General features: G+C 44.5%; 1 protein-coding gene across 8 annotated transcripts in view; it reads left to right on the forward strand.

Moving 5' to 3' along the window:
* WRN (WRN RecQ like helicase) overlaps positions 1-24,028 on the forward strand; it is a 103,593-nt gene that overhangs the window by 28,258 nt on the left and 51,307 nt on the right. For 7 of the 8 annotated variants that reach the window (XM_074228286.1, XM_074228290.1, XM_074228287.1 and 4 more), the window contains 13 exons: positions 2,350-2,463; positions 3,871-3,971; positions 5,401-5,546; positions 6,186-6,331; positions 7,104-7,253; positions 8,541-8,610; positions 10,765-10,879; positions 13,108-13,489; positions 16,715-16,795; positions 17,452-17,581; positions 19,411-19,486; positions 21,173-21,240; positions 21,735-21,843. In XM_074228286.1, coding sequence (XP_074084387.1) covers positions 2,368-2,463; positions 3,871-3,971; positions 5,401-5,546; positions 6,186-6,331; positions 7,104-7,253; positions 8,541-8,610; positions 10,765-10,879; positions 13,108-13,489; positions 16,715-16,795; positions 17,452-17,581; positions 19,411-19,486; positions 21,173-21,240; positions 21,735-21,843 — 1,670 coding nt within the window. In that variant the 5' untranslated portion in view covers positions 2,350-2,367. Of the gene's footprint in view, positions 1-2,349; positions 2,464-3,870; positions 3,972-5,400; positions 5,547-6,185; positions 6,332-7,103; positions 7,254-8,540; positions 8,611-10,764; positions 10,880-13,107; positions 13,490-16,714; positions 16,796-17,451; positions 17,582-19,410; positions 19,487-21,172; positions 21,241-21,734; positions 21,844-24,028 lie in introns of those variants that run through there. The other variant, XM_074228292.1, reaches the window with a different exon arrangement.

The raw sequence follows: 24,028 nt of genomic DNA on the forward strand, positions 1-24,028 counted from the left end.
TACTCCTGACTCCAGGGCCAGTGCTTTATCCACTTTGCCACCTATCTGCCCCCCTGGAAGTTTTTCTTTCGGGATCCCTTTCAGGGGGTGACTGGTGAATTTTCTCAATTTCTATTTTACCCTCAGCTTCTAGGATCTCAGGGAAATTTTGCTGTATTATTTCTTGCAAAATGAAGTTTAGGCTCTTTTCCTGGTCGTGGATTTTAGATAGTCAAATAATTTTCAAGTTATTTCTTCTGGATCTGTTTTCAAAGTCAGTTGTTTTTCCAATGAGGTATTTCACATTTTCTTCTAATTTTTAGCTTTTTTGGAAGAGTTTCATTTCTTCTTGATTTCTTGCAAAGTCATCAGCTTCCTTTAGTTTCATTTTGCATTTGAAGGAGTTACTTTCTTCAGAGAGCTTTTTTATCTCCTTTTCCAGCTGGCCAATTCTGCTCTTTAAGGCATTCTTCTCCTCATTTGCCTTTTGTTTTCCTTTTTCCATTAGGCCTAAACTGGTTTTTAACATATTATTTTCTTCTGTATTTTTTTGTATTTCTTTCTCCAAGCTTTTGATTTGCTTTCCATGATTTTTCTGCATGTCTCTCATTTCTCCTCCCAATTTTTCCTCCACCTCCCTGAATTGCTTTTCAAAGTCTTTTTTGAGCTCATCCACAGTCTGAGCCAATTTTCTATTTCTCTTGGAGGTTTTGGATACAGAAACTTCGATTTTGTCATCATCATAGTATGTTTTGATCTTCCATAGGACTGAAGTAATTCTCTATGGTCAGATCCTTCTTTTTCTGTTGTTTACTCATTTCCTCAGCCCAAGGCTAATTTACAGCACTTCCAAGGCTTTGGGGTTGTTTTTTTTTGGTGAGGACACCCCCCTAGGACCTTTACTCTTCCAAGGTCTTAAGCTCTCTAGCCTGTGCTTTGCTATGTAGATGACACAGCACTTCCCTCTGCCCTGGAGCTATAAGGCAGGATCCAGCTATTTTAGTAAGGAAGCCAAAACTGTACCCTAAGTCTGAGCATAGGCAAACAGCATAGTCCTGCCCCAGGAAGAGCAGAGAGATCTCTGCAGACTTCCCTTACCTTCTCTGGGGGTGCAGGATGCTTTCTCCTGATTCCTGCTGCAGGTTCTATGGTCCAGTGCTCCTCACTCCACACTCACCCAAGTGCAGCAGAGTTCTCTCCTCTCCCCTTCAAGCTGTTGCTGGTGATCTCTGGGCTGGGCTGGACTGGGCTTTGCTGAGCTTGGCTGGGCTGCATGCACAGTGGCTTTTTTTCCCACCCCAGGTCCTGGGGAAGCACACCTTTCCTGTGGAGGTTCTAAGTTATCTTGGACTGGGAAAATGTATCACTCAGTCTTTCTGCGGGTTCTGCCCCTCTAAGTTTCGGCTTAAGGCCTGATTTTTTTGGTTTTTGGGGGGTTGGGGGGTTGGAGTTGTTGGAGAATGCTGCCTTCAGGCTGCCATCTTGGCTCCCCCCTGCCTTTCTGGAGCTTTTTTTTTTAATCAAAAAATATGTATATAGGAATTAGGATCTTTATTTTAGTTATAAGACTTATTGTAATTGCAAAAGACAGCTTTATTGGTATTTTTTCCTTTATATAGTGAAAAATTAACATATAGGTTCAGTGTTCACATTTAAAATATCAAATTCTTATTTTTTGTTTAGAAAGTAAAAGCTTTATTATTCATTATTTTTATTGTGCTTTATTACATTATTACATTTTATTATTATACTCATTGGTAATATGGGTTACACTGTATTCATAAATAACTATTAAATTCTATATATGCCCTTGACAAGTTTTTGTTGAGCAAATGTGGCCCAGAAGAGCTTACAGGTTGAATTTTCATGGTCTAGCTGGATATTTTTAATGTTCCATTTTTGAGATTGTATGTTTTTCTGGTGCTACTGCTTTACAGACCCCAATTCATGGTATGGAGTGTGAAACAGACCTAGATTAATGTAGGCTCATACTGGTCTATCTGATAACTCCCTCCCAGATCTACTCCCCTTGTGAGTTCATTGTGTGACTCTTTACATCTCAGCTTTTGGAGCAGGGAGGGGTCTCTGAGGCTTCATCAGATGGGTTCCATCTTGCTTGAAAGCAGCACCTCTTGTTGGGGGCTTGTGCTCCTCTGGGAGCTCTTCTCTGTTATAGTTGTTGCCTCTGGGACCGTTGCAACATAAGGAATGTTCTCCTTCCTTCCCCTGAACATACCCTGTCCAGATGCCTGCTCCTTGAAGGCTCTGTTTGTCCACTTCCTGCTGCCCGCAGAGCTTCCTGTGTCTTTCTCACAAGACCCTTTCCTATCCTGGCTGAAGCTCTTGTTTTTTTGTTTTTTTCATTTTAAGAATCAGACATTTCTCAGAATGAACGCCAATACAGTGACGAGCACCAGCCCAGCACGGAAGCTCCCTGAGTGGATGTCTGCACCACAGAGGGGATGTGATACAGAGAAAAGGAAGGTTTGAAGAATTTTTTACTCATAATTTTTATATGAGGGGGTTAAGATTTTTTTTTACTATTTACTAGTATTTTTTAAAATATTTTACTAATAGTAAAAATAATAAAATTGTTATTATAAAATAAAAATATTCTTGTTAATATTCTATATTCCACATGGACAGTGTCTTCCTCAGTTTCCCAGTCTGTGGTTGGTTTTTAGTTTTGTTGTTGAGAACCTATATTTATAGGGAGAGAAACAGAGGCCCTGGGAGGAGGAGGAAGAGGAGGTGGTGGTGGCTGCTGTAGCGGCAGAGGTGGCAGAGGTGCCAGTGATGGAAGCTGGGGCTATTCCAGCCCTGGGACAGCTAGGAGGAGAGCCAGGAGGGGGAGGCTGAGAGCAGAGGCCTGAGGTTAGCCAGGAGAAGGAAGCATGGACCTGCCTGGAGGACAGGTACTAAAGACAAGACTGGTATAGAGCTCTCCATAGAGTCTGGGCAACCTTGGAGCAGCTTGAGTTTAGTGATGAGGAAGCTAGAATCCATAATGCAAGAATCATGGACAAATAAGTCCCTTTCCACTGGGCTCTAGGACTGGGAAGGGAACTGGCGCAAGGGAGTGTTTTTAAGACTGGGGTAGATCTGAGCATGTATATGAGATGTGTAAGATGCCCAGAGAGAACCCAGAGAGCAAGGAAAGGATGACTGGGGGGGAGTGGGAGTTTTGGGGTTGTGAGCCCAGTGAGGGGTCAGCACCTCTAACTCTGGTTAGACACAGAGAAGAAAGATAAGAGGAGGGTTGTGCCTTTTCAGGGAGTGAATGATGTCAGAGAAGGCCCTCCTGTAGTTCTCTCTACCTCCTAGAATCCTGAACTTGCTTTATGACAACAGGGCAGGTACTGATGCCTGGTGTCAAGGTTCAAACCTTCTCTTCTCCCTTGCCCAGGGCTAGTTCTCTTTTCCTCTTTTCCTTTCACCCTCTCCCTCCTTCCTCTTTTGTGCCTCTTCCCCCTTCCCCTTCTCCCTCATCTCCCTCCTTTCCCTCTTCTTCCTTTTCTTTATTCCCTCTTCCTCCTTTTTCTCCTCCCCTCCTTCCTTTTTGTCCTTCCCTTCATCCTCTCTCTTTGCCTTCTTCCTCTCTTTTTCCTTTCCCTCATCCTCCCCTTTTCCCTCTTTCCCTTTCACTTCTCTCCCTCTTCTTCCTCTTCTTTTCCCTCCTCTCTCCTTTCCCTCTTCTCCTCTCTCACTGACATAAAAGTCCTTCTTCTTTTTTTGCCTTTTGTAGCTCAGCACCAGGGAGGTGTCTCAGGGCAGTCTGTTGAATTGTCTTTGTTCAACTTAGAGCTCACCAGAGAAAGGCAGTAGAGAAAACACAAGCTAATCATTTAAATGCCTTTTCTGATTTTGATTTCCTGGGGTTTTGCTCTTCAGAGAAGTGTTCTGGAAGATGACCTTCCCCTCCTGAAATTCCCTGGTTCCATCATTTATAGCTATGAAGCCAGTGACTGTTCCTTCTTGGCAGAAGATATCAGGTAAGAAGCTTGGAACTCATGTATCTGCTTCTTCAGGGTGGTTACTCATGTTCTCAGTTCCATGAGGGACAGGCACCATGTGGCTTGGGCCTGGGGGTTTCCTGGGCTAAGTCCTTGATGAGGTCCATGCTGGGTGGCACCTTCTTGGGCCTCCATGACTGATCCTCTCTACTTGCCCCACTTTTTTTTCAAGTGTGTTTGAAAATATTCCTCTTCTCTGGTGAAGGGAGAACCTCTATTTTAAAATTTGATTATACTTTTCGAATTTATTTTAAAAATAGTATAACTTTCAAAATCAGATAATGAAATTTGAAAAACTTTCCCTTAGAAGGTGATTGTTTCATGTTGTGCCATTGTTTTCTATTTAATATCAACTCTTCATTTAAAATGATTTATGAAACTATTTCCAATGAATCCAGTTTAGGAAGATCAGGGGTTGTGCGCTCTCATTGTGAGGGAATGTGAGTAGTGACTGGAAGGCTCAGTCACATGCCAAGGACATCACAAGACCTGACTCAAAACAAGTCCTGTTAGCTCCAAGGGCTTGGTTAGATGGGTTCTTACTAGAAATCAATAAAACTATTAAAAGTAAAACTATTAAATCAGTACTTGTGATCTGGAGACCTCGTCATCCCTTCTTGTTAACCAAGAAGTCTTATTGTAAGAGGTTCATGGTGCTCTCTAGCAGGACTGACCTACCTCAAGGGACAGCGTCAGGTGATGCCCTGGTCAGTTAACAGGCCCTACATATCTATGTGTTTGGGCTGTTCCTTTGACTTTATCAATGCAGGGTATGGTGGAAGCAGACTCCTTTGCCATTTCTGGGCTCAGAGGGTTGTCTGGACCTCAGGAGGTTGGGCGGTTTGCCTGTGGTCCCAATTATCCCATCTGTGTTGGAAGCAAGACCCAAATCCCTGCCTTCTTGATCTCATCAGTCTTTGCCAATCTTCCAGTATCTGCAGAAGCTGCACTTAGTGTGGAGTTCATAAATGAGGCTTGCTCTTTTTCCTCCCTTGCAAGTTCATAGGACGGGCCCTAGGAGCTACTTTCTAGTTTTCTCACTTCTGAGACCCAGAGCAATGAGCAGTTATGTCCCTTGCCCAGGATGACCCAGCCAGGAAGTCTTTGAGGAGTACAGAGCGTTGAACCCTGGTCTTCCTGATTCCAAGGGCAACTCCCTTTCTTCTCCTGCACCTCCTTGGAACAGTGTTGTGTGATGAGAGGAGATGGGGGCTGTGTCTTTCCAAGGTCTCTTGGTCAGGGAGATCTGGCCTTGCTGGGGCAGAGAGACCTGTGGGTGCTCCCGGTGGGTTAAATGTCTCACACCTGGAGCTCCCTGTGCTGCATTATGCCCTGAGCTGTGTTTCAAAGGAGCTTCAGACCAACCATGTCAGGCTCAGTCATGGGACTTACTGTTTTTTCCCTTCAGAATGAGCTTATCTGCGGGAGCAGCAGTTGGTTTTGACATCGAATGGCCTCCGCCCTTCTGGAAGGGCAGGTCAGGCAGGGTCGCCCTTGTTCAGTTGTGTGTATCTGAGAGCAAATGCTATTTGTTTCACGTGGCTTCTATGTCAGGTGGGTCCTGCTCTCCTGCTGGCCTCTACACACCAGAGGAGCCCCCCTCCCCCACAGCCTGCTGTTTTCTGTCCCCCCTTCCCATAGCCTGCTGTTTTCTGTCCCTCCTCCCTGCAGCCCTCTTTCTTCTGTTCTCCCTATACATACTCCATCTGACAAGCCTGAACCTTGGCCCAGGGGTCCTCCAAGGCTGGAATGTTGACCTCTTGCCTATGAGAATCCCTAGGGTCCTTCACCTGGTATCATTGCCTACAGGAAGCCTTTCCTCCTGTCCTCAGCTGTTAGTCACCCTCCTTTTATCAAATGACTTTGAATTCCTTGGGGTCTGTTTTGGGATTGTCCCATTAAATGGAAGCCCTTAGAGGCCAGGGAACTGCTTTGTATACCCAGTGCCTAGCAAGGTGCCTGGCTGGTAGAAGGTGCTTCTTAAATTCTCTGAAGTGAAGGGTTGTCAATGATCTGGAGTGGTCCCCTGGGGCAGTGGGTTCCCACTTTAAGATTAAAACCAGGTGATTGAGAGCAGGCTAAGATGACAGGTAGAAGAGCAGATACAGGGAGGGGGGCAGGGTGGACAGACAGCTCTAGGTGGGGTGGGGGCGACACACGATGTCTAGGAACCAACTGCAGAAGTCTTTTCAGTTTTCCCCCAGGGATTAAAGATGTTACTGGAGAATGAAGCTGTTATAAAGACTGGTATGGGAATTGCAGACCAGTGGAAACTCCTGCGAGACTTTGACATTCATCTGAAGGGCTTTGTGGAGCTGGCCAGTCTGGCCAACGAGAAGGTAGAGACATGCCTGGGTTGGAGGTTTTTTTTTTTGGTGGGACCCTGAGAAGAGCTAGTCTGGGACTGACAACCAGAAAGTGAGAAATTCCTTGGGGGAAGCCTCTGTTCTGCACCTCCTGTCCTGCTGGCTCATTGCAGCCAGAACCTCCTCCTTCCTCACTTAACTCCCTTTTGTGAAACATAGGTTGAGCTGATGGTTAAAAAAAATAAAGAATTCCTTTGGGTTTTTGAAGGTGGGAAGGGCTTATTTATTCTTGTTCCTGTTGCTTCTTTGCCCCCCACTCCTTCCATTGTTATTTCGGAAAATCGTCCTGCTAGCTTCCCAGTGTGTAGGTTATTGGGCATAAGGACATGGCCTTCCCTCCCTCATAGTCAGTCCTCTGAATAGTTGATTGGAGAAAATGAAATGTTTGTGAACATTTCTACCTTATGTCATGAGAAACCATTTTAATGATTTGGGGAAATTCTAGAATTAGAACTGGTGGCTAAGTAGGTGAGTCAGCCCGCATTTAGAGTCCTGCTTCTGAATCCCAGCTTGCATTTCTTTTTGACTTCTCTTGTGACCTTGGGCAGGTCTGTTCTGTCTCTTGGGCCCTCTAGGGGGTGCCCCTTTTGGGGAGTAGGTGTCCCCTTGGTTCCTGTGCTTCAGGGGAATAGGTTGGACCAGGGCCTGGGATCATTGCTCTGGATGGACTCCTGGAGGGACTCAGGCCACAGGCAGACCCAGGGCTCACTGGGATGATGTCTGGTTTCTCTTTTGTGGCTCTTAGCTCAAGTGTAAAGAGACCTGGAGCTTGGATGGCTTGGTTAAACACCTCTTTAGTAGGCGACTTCTGAAGGAGCAGTCCATCCGCTGCAGTCGCTGGGAGGACTTCCCCCTCACTGAAGACCAGAAGCAGTATGCTGCCATCGATGCTTACGTATGTACTAAGGTGGAAGGCTTCTGTTGCCTGGTTCAGAGCCCTCCACACAGGCTTAGGCTCTCTTAATGTGGAAGAGGCTGCCTTTTTGTCTGATTAATCAGGTGGTGCCCATTCACAGGGGCATTAACTCCTGCAGTTGGTGTTGCCTTGAAGTCAAAGGAAGATTGGGAGTGGCAGCCTGCAGCTTCTGTCTAAGAACACGTTGTCTGTCCTCCTTCCAGCCCCACAGGCTCACTGTCTACTGTGAGCATGTTCACCTGCCATGGTCAGCCAGGACTCCCGATAGCTCAAGAGCAAAAATTTGTACTGACCTGACCTGGCAAGAATGGGTCCTGTCTCAAGGCTGGAGAGTAGGCACACATTCATAGAACACTAGTGGAGATGGTGGAAGGGGCATGCCTGGCCTTTTACTCTCATCATTGCAGGGCTCCCTCCTCTTTCCCTTCCACCAGTGTTCTCATGCTTCTGCTGTCCTGGGCTCTTGGGCCTGCTTTTCTTGTCAGCTAGTCTCTCTAGACTGTCTGCTCCACACACTCCACAGAAGATGTGAGGGGTAATGCTGTCTTTGTGGCAGCCACATAAGAGGTTGACTCACTGGATGACTGGTTCCTCCAAATGTTCTTAGAGTGGTCCTGGGCTCTCAGATATTGTCTCTGTAACTGGTCTGATTGCTGAGTGTGGCTCCTGTCTTGGTTGGCATTGATGGGTCATGCCAGGTGGAGCAATGGGGAGAGAACTGGGTGTAAGGCCTGCCTCTAAACCATCTCTGCTCCCACTGGGTGACCCTTGGTCAACCCTTTCACTTAGCAGTGAAGCTGCAGTGACAACCTGTATTGGTAGAGGGGCCTTCTTCACCTGGGAGTTTCATGAGCCAGTGTAATGACAACTTGAGTCTCACTCTATGTCCACAGCTAGGGAAATATATAGGCCTGTGTTGGGAGTCCCAGAATCAGGGCCTTGTTTTTATTTTTTAAACCCTGTCTTCCTTTATATTAAATTTAATTTGTTTACCTAATGGATCTGAAGTGGACACCTCTCTGGAAGGCTTCATCTTGATGAGGGAAATGGACTGCTCCTTTTTCCGCAAGCCGTGGTGGTGGTCCTCACTGTGAAAGGGGGATGCAGGTTGTAGGTGTGAGTGCAGTCAGGATGAAGGTGGAGGTTCCAGCCTCTATGAAGAGAGGTCATGCAGGAATGTGGAGTGTTGCCCTACTGATGCTGGGTAACCTGGACAAAGTGAAGATTTTTGAAGATTTCTACAATTTTTTTTCTTTATTGTTGTAGGCTAGTCTCATTGTTTACCAAAAATTGAAAACCTTGAGCACAACTGGACAGAGACTGCCAACAGAAACTGGTGAGTCATGGCACAAAATCTTTGATGTGTTGTCCCCCATGTTGAGGGAGGGTTCCCTAGCCATCCATACAGTGCTGTACCAGCAGGACACAATGTCTTGTGTCTGTGGTCCGGCTCAGAGTCAGCAGGGTGGTGTAGAACACCTACTGGGCCTGCCCTCAGGAACTCTGGTCATCCTGGGGAAGGTTGGCCCAGAACTAGCCAGGTCCCCTCAATCCTGATGCCTCACATGTTAAGCAGCCCCAACGGTCTGGCTGCCAGTGCTGAGGCCATTTGAACAGGGTGACTGACTCCCACTAACAGAACTGCTCCAAGGCCAGGAGTCTGTGTGCTTTGTCTCTCACAGTGTCCTTGTACCTTTTTAGTAACAACACACTGGGAAAGTGCTTGGCACAGAGTGAGATGCACAGTAGGGCCTTCATGAATGCTTCTTCCCTTCTTCATTGGAGAAGTGCTCATCACTCTGTGGCTCACCAATCCTCTCTTTGCCAGCTCTTGTCAGGGAGGGGCTGTACAGTGGAGTAGGTGTTGCCTTGACACCTGGCATTCCTGCTGTGGTCCACTGCCAACAACCACCTCGAGTCTATGCTTTAGGGACTGTACTCTGTCCTGTCCTATGTGAAAACTAAGAGGGGCTATGGAGACTATTCAGGGTTACATTTTTTTTTTTTTGCTGAATTGAGCACCATTCATTATCCTGGGGCTAGTGATGTTGTGAATGAGGGAGGGAATGCCTCGGGCCTGTGCCAAGGAAGCCAGAGCCTGCCCTTTTCAGCATTGTGCCTCAAGCCTTGGCCCAGCACCGGACAGCTCTCAGGCTCAGACTTAAGAATCTCCATTAGAATTCATCTTTTATGTCTATTGGGGTGAGAAATTAGTAACTTTCCTTTGTGGCACTTTTGCAACTTTTCTTCCTTGTTTTAAAGTGATATTTTTCTTGTATTTTAAAGGCTGGGATGTTGAGAAGAAAACTAGGAAAATGAGGGCTTATTTATGACTGATTTCTAACTTTTTAAAACTTGTAAGAAGATTGGCCATTAACAGTAAATTAAGCTAAATGAGCTGTAGACCTGAAGCTATCATTGATTACATTTAAATTGGAGATAAATTGAGAGAGGGTATATTCTTTAGTATGCTTTTGTCTTGGCATTCCTGGGGTAGGTAGAATGTTGGCCTTCCAGTCAGTAAAACCTGGATTCCCTGTGAAAGAAGTGCTAGGGAGATAGAGACATGAAGGAGTCCCTGGCCTCAAGGTGCTTGTAGCCTGAGGCCCAGGCTGGCCTTGGGAGAGTAAGGATTTGAATAGTTCTGGGATAGTTGTATGATCTCATCCAGAAGCAATGTTCTTATTAATCTGTGTGGCCCAGAGCAGGAGGGCATCTGGGTTCCTTTTGCCATCACTGCAGTTGTGGTAGCTTTGGGTGCCATGCTGGGAAGGCACAGTCAGCCTCATGGGCTGGCACTGGCCCAAGGGGGTATCCCTTAGACTCAGGAAATCACTGATCTTGTCCAAAAGCCAGCAACCCACATTACAACTATCATATTGGCCCAAGTGCATCAAGAGCTTCACAGATATTGGTTGAAGTGACCGCATCATGGACCTCTGGTGACCGTTGTTGTCACTCGGGGCTTGGGGGCTTCATTTTTGATTCTCGGATGGAATCTGAGCTGGGTTTGCTGTGACTTCCCTGAGCAATCAAATGTTAAAGATTCTTTCCTCTTGGATGATATTTACTCACAACTGGGCTCTTTTTACTCTGTCATGGCCCTAGCATTTTTCTAGATTAGTTTGTAATCTAGATCAGGGAATAATTCTTCAACTTTAAAAGAAAAATCAAAATCAAATCATCTAAAATATGTTTTAAGAGCAAACTAAGTTATAGGAAGTAAGAGGAACACCCTAAAACTGTACAAGAACTTGGTAGAGAGAGAGAAAATGTGTATTTTTGAATGGTCAAATGAGCCTCTTTTCTTTCATGCTTCTGTTTCAACTGCACTCATTTTGGCCTGCTGTCTTTCATATCCCTGGTGTTGAACGGGGGAGGGAAGAGGGAATGCATGTTTCTTGGATTAGTACAAAGACCCCAGTGTTGGGAAGCATTTGTGTTGACAACATGGTGCTTTGACTGATGGGTATAACCGTTATTTTTCTAGAGGTGGACCGATTTCCTGAAGAAGTGAAGGAGCAATTGTTGTCACTCTCTGAAGAGATGATGGATATGAGCAAGTTTCTGTCCCCTCCTTGGAGACCCTGTGATAAGCCACAGAGGTATGTCTTTTTTTTTTTTTTTTTTTGCAAGGCAAATAGGGTTAAGTGGCTTGCCCAAGGCCACACAGCTAGGTAATTATTAAGTGTTTGAGACCGGATTTGAACCCAGGTACTCCTGACTCCAGGGCAGGTGCTTTATCCACTGCACCACCTAGCCACCCCTGTATGTGCTTTCTTATTGGTCTGTCTTGTCTTTGTTTTGGGAGTGTGTGCTGCAGACATGTGGAGCTGGTCTCATTCCAAGTGTGTTGGTTAGGACAAGATGATCTGCAGGAGAGTTGGCCTACCCTGCTCTGATTTGGAGGGCATAGGAGATTATCATCTCCTTTTTGTGTGTCTTTACTCAGAGAGGATAAAGAGACTCAGTCTGTTCTGTAGGACTTCTATGGAACAAAGAAACAGAAAAATTTCTAGGTATGTGCCTTACTAAGAAAGCATATTGAAGATTCTAGTCTTCTGGCCTTTTTGCCTCTGATTTCATTATTTAATTATAGTTACTACTAGCACCTAGGTGGCAGCTAGCACCAGAAAGATCTGAATTCAAATCCAGTCTCATAAAGGTACTACTTGTGGACAAGCCATCTCATCTGTCTGCCTCAGTTTCCTCATCTGTAAAATGGGCATTTTAACAGCACCCACTCTTAGAGTTGTTGTCAGAATAAAATGAAATATTTGTAAAGCTCTTTGCAGACATTTTTAAAAAAGAAAATAGTTTTTATTTTATTTTTTTCTCAATTACATGTCAGCACAATATTTTTGAACTTTTTTTTTTAAATTTTGAGTTCCATATTCTCTCCCTTGAGAAGGAAAGCAATTTGTTCTTGATTAAATGTGTGCAAAACATTTCCACTCTGTAAACTTTAATGCTCATTGGAAATTCTAGCCTTTATTACTTAGAATGTGATCTCTGTTAATCACTTACATTTCAAATTCAAAATGATCTCTTTTTTCTCAAACTCCACCATCTTCCTGTTTCTGTTGAGAGTCAGCCATTGTGGCATTTCTCCTGTGGCTGTGCTCCTCTGACCTTCCTCTTGGGCCCCATAACCTTTTTTTGTGTCCTTGGAGCCCTGGACGGATGCATAGCCCTTCTGGCCCTTCCCCTCCCTATGTCAGTGAACGGTCTGGTAAAAGATATACATGTACAATTGAACATTCCATTTTAGTCAAATTGCAAAAGAGGAATTAGAACAAGGGGAAGGGAAAAGCCATGACAAAGGAAGGAAAGACAAAAAAATAAAAAAAATGAATATAGTCTGCTTTTCTTTGCATTCAGACTGTAGTTCCTTTCTGGATGTGGATGGCCTTGTCCATAGCGGGTCTCTCAGGGTTGTTCTAGATCTCTGAATCACAGAGGGGAGCTGTGTCCATCAGAGTCAATCTGTTGTTGTTCATGTGAACAATGTTCTCTTGGAGATACTTCCTGTCCCAGCTGCTCTGAGCTGCCTCAAAGAGAAGAGAGATTGGGGAGGTACAGCCTATGGAGTCATAGAGGCCAGAGAGGACCTGAGACTGTGGCTCTGGTGGGTATGGGCATCTCCTGTCTTCTATCAGAGACCTGGTCTTCCCAGGCAGGAGTGGGAGCCTTTCTCACCCTCAGTTGACTTTTGACCTGTCTTATCTTGAAAATGAGGAGATTTTTAGGAAAAGCAAAATTCTGTCCTAGTGGTGCCAGCCTTTGGGACCCCCAAGGAGTCCATCCGTCCCTGATGTGAATCCCAGACTTTCCTAGAACTCTGAGCTCTACTGGCCCAGCCAACATCAGTTTCTGGCATTATTGTTAAGCCTGAGTCCTGCCATGTGTGGGGGGGCCCTCTGCCATCCATGGCCACCCTGAACTTCCTCCTCTCCATCCTGAGAGCCAGGTTTTTAATCCATCCTTTCAGAAGCATGTTCTGGTTGATGTCATTGGTTTCCAGAGAAGGTGGCAGAAAGTATGGTGTACTCCTTTATGGTCTTGAAGCAAATGAAGGATGGAAAGTACTTTGATGGACCCGCCATTAGCATGGACCCTTGATCTTGGATAGGCAGTTAATTTTTTTTTTTGCAAGGTAATGGGTTAAGTGACTTGGCCAAGGTCATACAGCTAGGTAATTATTGAATGTCTGAGGCTGGATTTGAACTCAGGTTGTACTGACTCCAGGGCCGGTGCTCTATCCATTACACCACCTAGTCACCCCCCACACAGTTAATCTTGTGACTTTTATCTCCCCCTGCCCACTCTCTAGAGTTACCAACTTACTGAAGAACCTTTCTGAAGACCTGGGGGCATTAAGGACTGCGCTGTTTGGGGCTTCTACAGTGGAGAGGTCCCTCAGGGACACTCCATCAGATGATGGCCCTGCCACTGGGGAAGAGCTGAGGAGTCTTGGAGGAGGGCTACAGGCTGCATCACCACATGAAGAACAGGAATGTGGAGAAGGAAGTAGGATGGACAGTCCTGTGGATCTGACCACAGACAGACCTGAAGCAGAAAGAGAGAACCAAAGACCCCAGGAAGCCAGGGAAAGGGTTTGTTTGATGTCACTGGATGTTACTGAGTATGAGCTCCAGATGATGGAGCAACAGGCTCGAGAAGAGGCCAATGAAGCCACTCACGTGTCTGATCAGGTACTGTCTGCTATCCTGGCCCTCCACAAAGGTCCTTGTGGAGGTTACTTGATATTATTCTACACCTTAGGGAAAATAAGAGAAACCCTTTGCCTTTTAATAGCCAGTGTGGTGAGTTAGAAGTAAAGAAACAGATTGGGATCAGCCTCCAAACTTAAGTCTCAGCCTGTGGCCTTCCTACCTTAGGTTAAGGTGATAAAAGGTGGAGGATCCTGTCGAGCCCTCTCTGCCCCCCCCCCCCCCCCCCTTGCACATAGGCAGGGTGAAGATGAATTTCCTTCTACCTTTTCCTTCCATCTCCTGTTGGTGTCTGCTCACCTTGGTGAACCTGGGCTTGTCTTCTTTGAGTCCTGCTGAGATCCTTGGGTCACCTCCCTCTGTTAATGTGAAAGAGTCTCCGTGGATTGGTCACTTGTATTCACTTTCTGGCCTTCAAGAGTCTTTTTTTTTTATTTGCAAGGCAAATAGGGTTCAATGACTTGCCCAAGTCACACAGCTAGGTAATTATTAAATATCTGAGACTGGATTTGCTTCAAGAGTCTTTGAGCAGAGGAACTAGACTGGACTGGGCCCTAGCCTTCTCACTAGCTTACTTAGTGCACTCGAAATGATAACATCACCCAGAGATGGAGAGTTTCTTTGTCAGCATCTCTTAAGCTTCTGTGGAATGTTCTGCCTTCTTTGTCTACCTGAAAAGCATGTATGATTTTCATAATTTTGTCTCATTGTAATTGCTGCCTAGATTCTCCCCTCCCCCCATCCCCAACCTTTTCTACCCCATGCCCATATGCCTATTTTGTGAAATTCAGGCTCTAAATACCACTGTGGTGATGTCTTTAGTTTAGGAAAAAACATCCCATCTTAAAGACAGTCTTTATTTTCAATATTTTCTTCCAAAAGGTTTTTTCCCTTCCAATATTTTTTTCTGTTAATAGTTTTAGTGGGTTGGAAATTTGTATGACATTTTCCCCTTCAGTTTTCTATTAAAAATAAGTGGTATTTTGGTAACTACAATAATTCTGCTTTTTGTCATATTCATCTGCATGGGTTGTATTGTGAAACTGTCTGTCTTTTATTTTTAATGGTTGTTTTTAAGGCCTTTTGTCATCCTTTTGGAGGGAATCTCTCCAGACTTATCTTGATTGTTTTTCAGATGGCAGACTTGATGAATTGGTGGTTCTGACAGGTTGTCTTTGATAAAACAGGATGAAGAATTGGGTGGGATCAATTGCAGATGTGTCCTGGGTTGGGGAGGAGAGTGTTGCCAAGAAAGAGATGAGGAATGCTGCCATAAATATTAGCTCAGAGGCTAGAGTTTTGTGAAGGAGCTCCACAGATCATCTGCGGACATTTAAGTAGTTGTGTGCACCAGGTCCTGGTGATGTGTACCCCCTAACTCTCCCAGTTTTATAGAGGAGAAACCGAGGTCCAGTGAGTAGCAGGGTCAGGATTTGAATTTCAGATCCTCAGACTCCAGATCCTTCACTCCCCAGGCCCTGAGTTGATTTGTCCTCTTTCTGTTTACTCTCTATTTGAGGAAGAAAATTCAGAATTGCTGGGATCTCCCAGGTTCTCTGAGGGTAAAGATAGTTCTTAGTCTGGGATTCATGAGAGATGCTCAAGGATAGATTTTTTAGGGGGTCCATAAACTGGAACAGACAAGAATGACATTGGGATTTTCTCAATAGAAACTGCACATTTCTACATTTCTCTAAGAAGAGCTGCTTAGGCTTCCCAACAAGGTGAGCCTGCCATTCCAGGGACCTTCTTTTTAATATTAGTAGGAGGAAACTGGAAGCCTTGGGCCACTGTGAGGAGCAGGGTTCTCTCACAGGAACCTCTAGTTCTGCGATCTCTGAAGAAGGCACAGCAGGTTTTCCTTTCAGGCTTTCCTCTGTTTCTACCTGTGTTAGAAGCAGTGATTTCTTTCCAATTTGCTCCATCTACTCACCTTCCCCAATGCCTTGGATTTACTTTTTTTTTTAAATTAGGGTGATGACCCCTTTTTTGGTTTTTTTTTTTAGGTTTTTGCAAGGCAAATGGGGTTAAGTGGCTTGCCCAAGGCCACACAGCGAGGTAATTATTAAGTGTCTGAGACCGGATTTGAACCCAGATACTCCTGACTCCAAGGCCAGTGCTTTATCCACTAAGCCACCTAGCTGCCCCCAGATGACTCCTTTTTAAAAATTATTTATTTATTTATTTAAGCCAATGAGGTTAAGTGACTTGCCCACACAGCTAGGCAGTTATTAAGTGTCTGAGTTCGGATTTGAACTCAGGTCCTCCTGACTCCAGGGCCGGTGATGTTTCCACTGCACCACCTACCTGCCCCCTTTGTATTTACTTTGGGTAGATAGTGTTGCCCTTATCTGTCTGTCTACCCTAGGCTTATTCAGTCAGTCAGTGTGTAGAACCTGTGAGCCAGGCCTGGGTCTCACAAAAAGATGGGGCTTGTGGGTATAGAGTAAGGGCTAGAAAAATGGGTGAGGGACCCCACTGTTGCTTAGGGTCTGTTGAGTCTTTTCTGGCTCAGCTGTACCCAGCCAACGTGCTCCAGAGTTGTTTTGGAAACCCCTGAAAATCTGTCCTTGAGCATCTCTCATGAATCTCAGACTAAGAACAGTCTTTACCTTCAGAGTACCATAGTTATGGAGCTGGCCCTATGCAAATGAGCTGTGACTGACCATCCTCGGAGAGAAGTCACCTGGTCTTAAAATCAGAACACCCTGCAGTTCTCAGATCCCAATGGCAGTGTGTGGTCAGTCTGGTTGAGTGGAGGGAGCTTTGTCATGTGGGTTTTCCTGTCTCTGAGGGTTATCACCCTGCCAGGTCCCTCCCTCTCTGGGCACCTGGTTCTGAAGGCAGAGTAGATCCTTAATGGCTTTATTGAATGAATGAGTCAGTTCTTGAGCATTGAGCTGATCCTTTGATTATTGTTTAAGATAAGGAATAAGTCTTTAGGTAAGATCTTTTATTTTTTATTTAGTGGAGTCAGTAGTAAGTGGGCTTACTAGGTGGTGCTGTAGTGGATACAGTGCTAAACCTGGAGTCTGGCAACCTGAGTTCATATCCAGTCTCAGATGCTTGAAACTTAATAGCTGGGTGATCCTGGGCAAGTCTCTTAATCCCAATTGTTTCCAAAAACAAAACAAATAGTGAGTTTTGTAGGAATAAAGAGAGAATGGTATAAATTCCAACTGCATAATCATTTATTTTCCCCCTCAGGACCTAATTTCTGTGATGGATGCCCATGATCTTTCTTATGTTATTGAAAGTGACGAAGATCTGGAAATACAGATGCTTAAAGTACGTTTTTGGTACCAATGATGTTTTAGAAAAGTAAATGGAAGTTGTTGTGAATAATGTTTGATTACACAGACAGGAAGGTCTTCAAAGGAGACCAACCCAGTAGAATAGCTGGCATAGGAAAGGCCATACCTCATTTCATTTCATCTGTGTTCTTATTCCAATATTTTCATCTAAATTCTTTCCTTCTTTAAGGTAGTAGCTTATTTTTATTTTTATTTTTTAGGTTTTCCTTTTTTTTTTTTTTGCAAGGCAAATGGGGTTAAGTGGCTTGCCCAAGGCCACACAGCTAGGTAATATATTAAGTGTCTGAGGCCAGATTTGAACTCAGGTACTCCTGACTCCAGGGCCGGTGCTCTATCCACTGTGCCACCTAGCTGCCCCATATAGCTTACTTTTTAAAAAAATTAATAGGAACACTCAAAATTTTGGTCGTTTCATCAAAAGCAGAGTTTATTTTTAGAAAACCAATTGTATTTTAGCTCCCCTCTCAGATTTTTATGTTCTGTATTAATCATAGTTGGAAGTCTTCCTTCTTGGTGGCTCTGAAGCCTATGATCTAAGGGCAGTCCCAGATTCCTTGGAATTAGGGCTCCCTTTAATAGGAGGATGAAAACTAAACAGCCCTGGGGTGGTTTCCTTTTCCTTTTTTTTAGTCCTTAGAAGATTTGGACTGTGACAAGGTGAAGCAGAGTGTGTCAGCGGTGCCAGAAACAGAGGACAAGGCTGGGATCACTGCTGATGAAGGGGACGAGGAAGCTATTGAGGAAGAGGAAGACAAATGGGGTAATAAGAGAGTGGACTTGTCAAGCTTTGTTACTATGGATATCTGAAAGAGAGATAGAATGAGAATGACAATGAAAGGGAGGGAGAGAGATGGAGAGAGAGAAAGAGGGAGGGAGGGAGGGAGAGAGAGAGAGAGAGAGAGAGAGAGAGAGAGAGTATGTATGTGTGGTTAGTCTTCTTGTGATTTAAGAGGTGGATGGAAGGTTCCCCAATTGTAAACCCCATGATGTAAAATCTACTCAGGCCCCATTAAAGAGAATTTTTATTTAAAAAAATAAAAAATCTGTGTGTGTTGGGGATATCAGGAGCAGTTACTTTTTATGGTGCTTGTAGGATGGGATCATGCTTTTGACAGCCCTCATATGAACCAGGCAATACTGATAGGATCTCAGTTTTTGGACAGGGTACAGGGATACTTGTATTTCAGCCTGGGGTTGGAGCCTTGGTCATTATTCCAGGTCTTTTTCCAAGTCTACCCTGATTGCACAGTATGATGATCAAGGTCTACCCTGGCTTTCTGATCTCAGGTTGAGGAAAGATTTCATTCCCATTTTTCAGCTATATTGTGTCTAAAAGAGGGAGTGAGATTGTTTTTATTTGCCAGGACTTTGTGATTGCCTGAATGGAATGGAGTGCAAGCTCATTTTCACACTAGGTGAGGGGGGAGCATGAGGGCTGGCATCCCTGTCCTGGAAGCTGGCTTAGACTTTCAGTTCTCCCTCCTCTCTGTGTGTCCTGGGGTGAATTAATCTCCTCCCAAGTTCTTCATCTGTAAAGAAATTGCACCAGATATTTCTCAGGTTTCTAGTAGCTTTAACATCTCGAGATTCTCCCCAAATTCAGTTCAGTGGGCCAATTGTGTACATAAACTGAGGGGATGGGGGATGAAATCAGTGATGTCTGTTCAGTTGCATTTTCCTGGTTAGACTGTACCAGACATGTGATGCTTAGGTACACCCCTATGCTTGATGTCCCCTTGTCCTGGCACTCTAATGAGAGTGCGTCTTCTTGCTTGGGCCTTTGGACTGAAGCTCCCATAGATTGATGACTGGTTGCTGGTTTGTAGGCCTGACTGTGAACCAGGCCTCTGGAAGTACCTATTAATTCTTGAATCATTTGGCAAAGTGTTCATGCTGAGCAGTGGAAGGTCAGGGCCCATCCTGCAAGTGTTGCCTTGACTTCAAGGAGCTTCTGGTTGAGTTGGATAGCACGCCATACAGAGTGAAGGAGAAAGTAGCCTGTGGGTGTGAGGACCCTCTCTGCTTCTGATCTCTCTGGACTCTGACTTCTTCCTCTCCTGAAATGGAAAGATTATTATATTGGTTGATTCTTCAGGACCTCAGCTCAAGGACCTAGTTGGGAGGAAGAAGAGGAGGAAGAAAAATAGTGAGTGAGAAAAATTTTGAGGCAGGTCAGCAGCAAGTATGGATCATGTCAGATTCTGGGCCATTTGGATCTGGAGAGGGGCGGAAAGGACAGTTTTCCTGGCGAGGACTGAGAGGATGACAAAAGTGACCTCAGAAAATTTGCAGTAGGGGCCTGTGGGAAAGAAGCCTGAAGAGAGGGACTAGAACTCTGGAGCAGAAGTCCTTGAAACTTTGGGTCTTTGACCCAAAGGCATTATTGGAAGATTTTGAATCAGAGTCATGGGAGCCAAACTAATCTGATCAAGTCATCCAGCTTGCTGGTTGGTGAGGGTAGAGGTCTTAAAGGGGAAGGGGGATTGAAGCAGAAAGACTTTTTTTTTCTTTTCTTTAAAAAATAAAGGATAAAAGTTACATTCCCCCCCACACACACACATTAAAATATTTTTGTGTTTGAACTTTAAGACTCTTCATTACCAGCACCTACTGCAGAACAAGTCATTTGCCTAAAGACCTATTTTGGACATTCCAGCTTTAAACCGTGAGTGAGATGTTACTTAAGAAATTGACTTATTTTTTCTTCCTTTTTTTGTTGTTGTTTTTGCAAGGCAATGGAGTTAAGTGACTTGCCCAAGGTCACACAGCTGGGTAGTTTTTAAGTGTCTGAGGTTCGGATTTTAACTCAGGTCCTCCTGATTTCCAGGGCTGGTGCTCTATCTTCCGTGCCACCTAGCTGCCCCATTATTTTCTTAATGAGGAAGAATACAGAGAGAAAACCTTCATCATGGTTATAAAGTCATAATGTGGCTTATTTCCTAGGACTACTTCTCTCTTGAAAGTGCTTCTGGCATTGTTGGATTTGACATTACTGCTATTGCTAGTAAGAAGTGAGGATTCACAGATACTAATTTAAATAGAGAAATAATTTCAGTTCCTTTTTATGTTCAAAGATGTTTATTAGGCAGTTAGGTGGCTTGGTGGATAAAACACTGTCCTTATAGTCAGGAGGATGGAAGTTCAAATATGGCTTCTTAACACCTGTAACACTTAACACTTAACACTAGCTGTGTGGCCCTGGGCAAGTCACTTAGCTCTGATGGCTTCATGTCCAGGGCCATCTTCATTCTGATTCATAGCTGGCCACTGGACCCAGATGGCTCTGGAGGACAATGTGAGGCTGGTGATTTAGCAAGCCTCCCCCTCTCACTGTAATTCATGTCAAGGCATAACCTCCTCTGATATTATGGTCTTCTTCTAGAAGTTTGGAGTAGTGATAGATCATTAGCCTTGAAGTCCAATTTAACTTCAAGTACTTGATGGCTCCATGAGAAACTTGGCCAAGTTATTGTCCTCCCATAGACCTTAGTTTCCCTCTTTTGTAAATTGAGGGCACTGGATTTGATGGGCTCAGCTTACAATCTAATACTCTGTCCTCCTTAGCCAGTAAACACAACCATAACATACATACACACATGCACACTCACACCATCTTTGTATGTGCATGCCTGTAGATTTAGGAGTGAGGGCCTGCCAATGGGGTGAGTACATTGTCCATAGCTAAGTTGTAGGAAAAGCCCATTTGAAGGCTGATCTTAGGGGTCTAGAGGATGCACAGTGGGCCCTTGGAGTCTCCGCAGGTCTGTTTCCTTCTCTATGTCTTCGGGGTCAGGAAGCAGCAGGTCACCAGACTGGCAGGCTACTCTTGCCCATGATGGGTATGGGATGACCAGCCACCTTGGAGCAGACCATTCATTTAATGGACTTTTCTCTGCTGTTCCTCAGTTCCAACATGCACTCAAGTTTGGCCCTGAGGTTCTGTATTGACTTCTTGCCAGGCTCACTCTTTCCTTGGGGATAGTCCTGAGGAGGCACCCATTCATGAATTTTGTAGGGAGAAGAGACAGGTGGTTCTGCTCCTATCTAATCCTGCCCCAGGCATGGTAGTTTTGACCTTGGCCTTAGGTTCCACTTGTTTCTTTTGGACACCCAATTGTTTTGAATTAAGTTTTTATTCCTTGCTAAACAAAAAGATGTTTTACCAACAAAATCTCTGAATCTGCCTTGAATGTGTAATCGTTTAGCTGAATGGGCCCTTCTAGACAAGCTCATCAAGAACTTTTGAAGACAGATGTGGGAATGATAAGTGACCTGAGTATTATTAAGTGGCTCCTTGAGATTTCTAGTCAATTAATTAATGTCTGCTTAATCATTTTGTTTCTCTTGCAAGGATGCAGTGGAAAGTGATCCATTCTGTCTTAGAAGAAAGAAGAGACAATCTTGTAGTTATGGCTACTGGTATGTCTTGTTTAGTAGTGTTATCTGTATTTAACACGAATTTTATTTTTTTAATTATATAAATACTTTATTTGTTTTCTAATTACATGAGATAGTTTCTACCAAGTATTTTTTTTTTGCAAGGTTTTGAATTTTACAATTTTTTTCTCCCTCCCTTCCCTCTCCCCTCCCCTCATAAGGAAATCTGATATAGTTTTCACATTTGCTTCCATGGAAGACATAGATCAAAAAATTGAATATTTAACCATACTTTAAATTAAATCTGGAGTTTGGTAAGAGCTCCTCTTTTATTGAGTCTAGATATTCAGAGTCTCAGAAGCAAATCCTGGTGACTGCTCTGGGGGCTGGGAAATCAAAGCTCCAGGTGCTGTGAGGAGGCTCCCTTAGCCTGGTTCAGGGAGGCCTAGGTCTAGTGTCCCTGATGCTGCTGGAAAAGTGGTCCATGCCTTCTCTTCCTGTCCTTGTCTGACTTTGTTTGTCCTTTTCATCTGAAGGCTATGGCAAGAGTTTGTGTTTCCAGTTTCCTCCTGTGTTTGTTGATGGCATCGGCATTGTTGTCTCTCCTCTGATTTCTTTGATGGAAGACCAAGTGCTTCAGCTTCAGTAAGTTGGAGGTTGGCGGGCCAGTGGCCTTGTCTTCCTGCCCTTGTGTTAATGAACCATCTTAATAGCCTGAATTCTGCCAGACTTTTCCATTTATGGTGGAATGACAGCTGTGGTGTGCACAGAGTCTCTATCCATGCTTCCTTAGACCCTGCAACTTAGGGCTTCTTTGAGAAATATCTGGACATTGCATATGTCCTATTCATTTGTTAAAGGTGTTTTAAGAACTCTAGTGTTAGGTTTCCTTTTTTCTCATTGACCTTTTCCGTTGGACTTCAGTTGGATGGAAATTGAATGTTTTCACTTTTTTTTGTTTTGAGAGAAGAGAGGAAAATGTCATCCTGGTAAGTGACTGGGATCTTTTAGCTAAGACCCATCTGACAAGATGTGGTGTTACATTGGATCTGTGGGGGTCATAGCAGAGAATAGAATGAGGAAAAACATGCCTTCCCCCTTGGGTGCTTGGGGATCAGATTCTGGTATTTCCAGAAGTGTTACTGCATCCCTGCTGGACTTCAGGCTATGGATAAGATGCTGCAGATATAGAATCTGAGGGGAAGCTGTATTAGACTGAAGAACACTTTTAAAAACTTGGGGTGAACCCTGATGTTCTATCTATCTATTTATATTCATTCATGCATTCATTCATTCATTCATTCATTCATTTATTCATTTATTTATTTAAATTTTATTTAAGGCAGTGGGGTTAAGTGACTTGCCCGGGTCACACAGCTAGGTAATTTTTAAGTGTCTTGAGACTGAATTTTAATTCAAATCCTCCTGACTTCAAGGTTGGTGCTCTATTCACTGTGTCGCCAGATGCCCCCTTATCCTGACATTTTAAAATGTTTCATTTTAAAGACAGTTCCTTTCTAGATTGGTTATGATCACTTTTTTTCCTTTTGCAAGGCAGTGGGATTAAGTGACTTGTCCAAGGTCAAACAGCTAGGTAATTATTAAGTGTCTGAGGCTGGATTTGTACTCAGGTCTCTCTGATTCCAGGGCTGCTCCACTCACTGTGCCACCTGGCTGCCCTGGTTACAATCACTCTTAATTAGACACCCTTCCTCTGCACTCTTTGAGTCTTGCTTGTATACAAACTCTGAGGACTTTTTTGGGAAGCTCTTTGCAATTTGGCTTCCTGACCTCCTTGCTTCCCTGTACTTGTTCTCTCAAAGGCCCCCTGCAGATGCCCCCCTGCCAGCCTTCTTGGACCTCCTCATCCATGAAATTACTGCAACTTTAACTTTTGTGACAGTGCTTTTTCCCTTCTGTGCTCTCCCTCTCTGGGTCTTCTGAACCCTAGCCACTTTCTGTCTCCTGTTCTCTCTGTAGTGGCTCTCCTGGTAACCTCTCCTTCTTCCAGTAGGACTCCACCTGTGTGTCCAGACTGTCTGCCTACAGATAGGTGTCCTCTCCCCACCACAGTTGGTACAGTTTCAAAGTGGAATGAAATTGTTTCCCTGGAGCTTGCCTCCCCTCCCAAGATTGGTTTCTCTGTTGTCCAGCTTTTGACCATGGAGTTGGCCTTGATTCCCAACAGGACTCTTCCCTTGACTCCCTGCTTTCCATTCACAATCCTAAAGTTCTCCTTCACTCTCTCATCTTCTCTCCCCTGGCCTATCATAATAGCTTAGTAATTGATGTTTTTGTCCAAGTGACTCACCTCTGCGGTCCAATTTTCACATGGCTGTCTTCCCAAGACATAGATCTGACCCCATGTCTCCCCGACAACAGATTTTCAGTGGCTCCTGATGAGCTCTCTACTAACTCCAAACGCGTTTCCCTGGCCTTTGGTGCCTTCAGCAGCTTCATTGTCAGTGACTCACTCGATCCAAGGATTTCAGCCAGTTGGACTGCGGGCCTCCGTGGCAGCTTCCCCCCATTCCAGCTCCCATCTGTACATATGAGTCTGAGCTATTCCACTCCCTGGAATGTGTTCATCCTTTTTTTTTTTTTTTTTTTTAACATCTCAGAGCTGACTCAGGGGTCTCCTATGCTGTGATTTCTTCCCTGAACCTCCTCTGAATGTTAGGTTTCTGCCTTTCTACTTTCCTAGCAGTGTTCCTGTGCTGTCCTCACTTTGCAGGTACACATGGTCTCCCTCTGTCTGGGTGGTCCCAGCACCTCCCTCAAAGACAGACCCAGGGAAAGCCCATGGAGAATGTCTGATTGAGATTGGCAC

This window comes from Macrotis lagotis, chromosome 3, assembly GCF_037893015.1.
Source record: "Macrotis lagotis isolate mMagLag1 chromosome 3, bilby.v1.9.chrom.fasta, whole genome shotgun sequence".
In the NCBI taxonomy this organism is placed as follows: Eukaryota; Metazoa; Chordata; class Mammalia; order Peramelemorphia; family Peramelidae; genus Macrotis; species Macrotis lagotis.